We start from the raw sequence: 2,552 nt of genomic DNA on the forward strand, positions 1-2,552 counted from the left end.
TAATGTTTATGGTAATATCCTCATAGTACTAAACGTTGAAGAAGATCCCATATGATAGTTCATATAGAATTATGAAAATAAAATAATATACAAAACTTTTAACAGTTGAAGTAAAAAATCATTAACGTCATTTGCATCACCAATATACATATACCTGGAGAACAATAGTTCATGGAACATACTTGATTGCATTTGACAAAATACTACTGATTATCTAACTTGAAAAAGAAGAATAAGAAAGAGCAACTTACCATCTTCAACTCCAGTTTATATGAATATATATATATAGGCAGTGCTGATGAACTAGCTAGCTATTTACCTATATCTTGATCCAAGGAGGAAATGATGGCTGATTTCCCAGTAAGATGGAGCTTTAGCATGATGATGTAGTAGTACTAGTAGCAAACTGATTCAAGCTCTTGGAATTTTATTTTAGGACCCTGAAATAATAATAAAAAGAAATTATTTTGGCATAATTATGATGTTTTTGCATTTTTCATACTGCTTGGACTCTAATATTAGTACCAAAGCATTTGTGGATTATATAAAAATAGGGAGAAACAATTAGCACTTTTCTAATACAGACAAAAGGAAATCTGATTCTCTGGTTGATTTCAAATAGAACTATCACCAAAGAAAAGGACATTCACATAATGGCAAGTTAATATTATTATAAATCCAATATATTTTAATCTATTGTAATTTATAAAATATTGAGTGTAGGATATCTTAGTGATAGCTTATGTTATCTGCAGCAAAAGAACAAAGACGATGAACAAGCATTTTGGGTTTATCCTAATGTCATGAAATCTTCAATCCTGATATTTTCTTAAGATTTTAAAGAATATATATATATATATAAAGTGTTTTGGCCTTTAATGGAGAGCACAAGTGCAGAACCCTAAACGAGCATGGACTCAATAGAGTAAAAACAAAGCTTGAAAATGGGAAATATATTATATTTACAAAAACCATTAAAATTACTAAGATTTTTGCGTGTGAGAGAGAGAGAAGAAGAAGAGCTTTGTATGTGTTCATAGCAAATCAATGTCTGTTGTTGATATTAAGGTAAAGTTTCTAAGTACTGTTGTTAAGTTTTGTCGTTATTAAAGTAAACGAAGATACAAATTAGGGTTTTGAAACTCTAGGGTTTATCTTCAATGGAGAAAAAATTCAAAATGTTTGACCTAAATGTTCAGGTTTTGTACAGGCTTTGAATATCAAAAAGAACTGTTCTTCTTCCTAAGGTAATAGATTTATTAACTAAGCAATAAAAGCTTACTTAATCTATTGATTATAGTAAAATTCAATTATTTTCCATGAATAAGTCAAAGTTTGTTGTTTTGGATATCAGAACTTGTATTGTTAATTAAGACTTTTAACGAAGAAAAATAAGTAAAATAATTACATACCATAAGAGAATCAAGGCTGCTGAATTTGGAAGCTTGAGCTAACTTCATTAGTTTTCAATGGATTTCTCTTCTTCTTCTTCTTCTTGTAAGGAATCCCCCGAGCTTTAGCCTGGGAATCCCTCACTTCACGAAGGTAAATCCTTATAGCACCGCTGGCAAAAGGATTGGTCTCAGGCAACCCGCCATTCTCTTCATAAGCGGCCCGGAGTCGACCAATGAGAGCATCGAGGCTACCCCAAGCTTGTCTGAGAGGGCACGTACACGGCCCCGGCGGCTCCGGTTGCCCAAAGAACACGCAACCTTGTAAGTGCACCTTGGTCTTGCCGAATTGGTCTAGGTAACGAAGGAATTCGAGGACATGATTGGCGTTACACTGCGAAAGCGCCACCGGTGGTCTTTGGTTTCTTAAGTACTGTCCGAAAGTGTTCCAGTCCCGTCGCTTCTGCGACACGTACCGGCTCAACGGCGGCGGATTCCGCTGATCACCAACACCAGCAACAGTAGCTGGTATTGAAGAACCTTCAGCTATTTCCTTCCCTTTGTTGATTGACATCATTGTGTTCACCTAATCAAAGAAGAAAGGGTGAAAACAAAAGAAAAAAAAATTGCAGAGAAGATAGAGGAAGATGAAGATCACACCAATGGGAGCTAAATTGAGAGGACAAGTAATGGGACCATTGAAAGTGCTTTAGTTCTTATTTTTCTTCCTTTAATCGTACAATTAGCATTAACTATATTTTTTTATAGATTTATAATTATGCTTCCATCATCCACGCAATCATTATAGGTTACATTAGTCTAATTACCACTAAGTTTTAACATTTCTCACCTAGGTTAATTTTTTTTTACTGTGATTTAAACACTAGTTGCAGTCAACCATTTTTCCAATTCGGGACTTCACCAAAACTAATTTGGACAACATGGAATCTATTAATCTTAGAGAATATAGGATCATAAGACGAGAAAAGATTGTATTATAAGATAGTATCTATTTAAAAAAAATTAGTTATTGATAACGTTCATACACCTTACAAACACATTTACTTAAATAGCAGTTCACTAGGAATAACTTAATTTTAAATCTAAATAAAGACATAGATCTAAACTCAAGCACATGTGCAAACCACGTTATTCACACCC

At 33.7% G+C, this 2,552-nt stretch overlaps 1 protein-coding gene across 1 annotated transcript; it reads right to left on the reverse strand.

Moving 5' to 3' along the window:
* Nucleotides 1-283: 283 nt before the first annotated feature.
* On the reverse strand, nucleotides 284-2,011 carry LOC120160342 (protein LIGHT-DEPENDENT SHORT HYPOCOTYLS 7-like). Its single transcript, XM_039170767.1, has 3 exons — nucleotides 1,413-2,011; nucleotides 412-440; nucleotides 284-354 (listed from the first exon to the last, which is right to left on the reverse strand). The coding sequence occupies exon 1, from the start codon at nucleotides 1,966-1,968 to the stop codon at nucleotides 1,423-1,425; it is 546 nt and encodes a 181-aa protein (XP_039026698.1). The 5' UTR covers nucleotides 1,969-2,011; the 3' UTR covers nucleotides 284-354; nucleotides 412-440; nucleotides 1,413-1,422.
* Nucleotides 2,012-2,552: the final 541 nt, after the last annotated feature.

This window comes from Hibiscus syriacus, unplaced genomic scaffold (genome assembly GCF_006381635.1).
Source record: "Hibiscus syriacus cultivar Baekdansim isolate YM2019G1 unplaced genomic scaffold, ASM638163v2 tig00111392_pilon, whole genome shotgun sequence".
Taxonomy (NCBI): Eukaryota; Viridiplantae; Streptophyta; class Magnoliopsida; order Malvales; family Malvaceae; genus Hibiscus; species Hibiscus syriacus.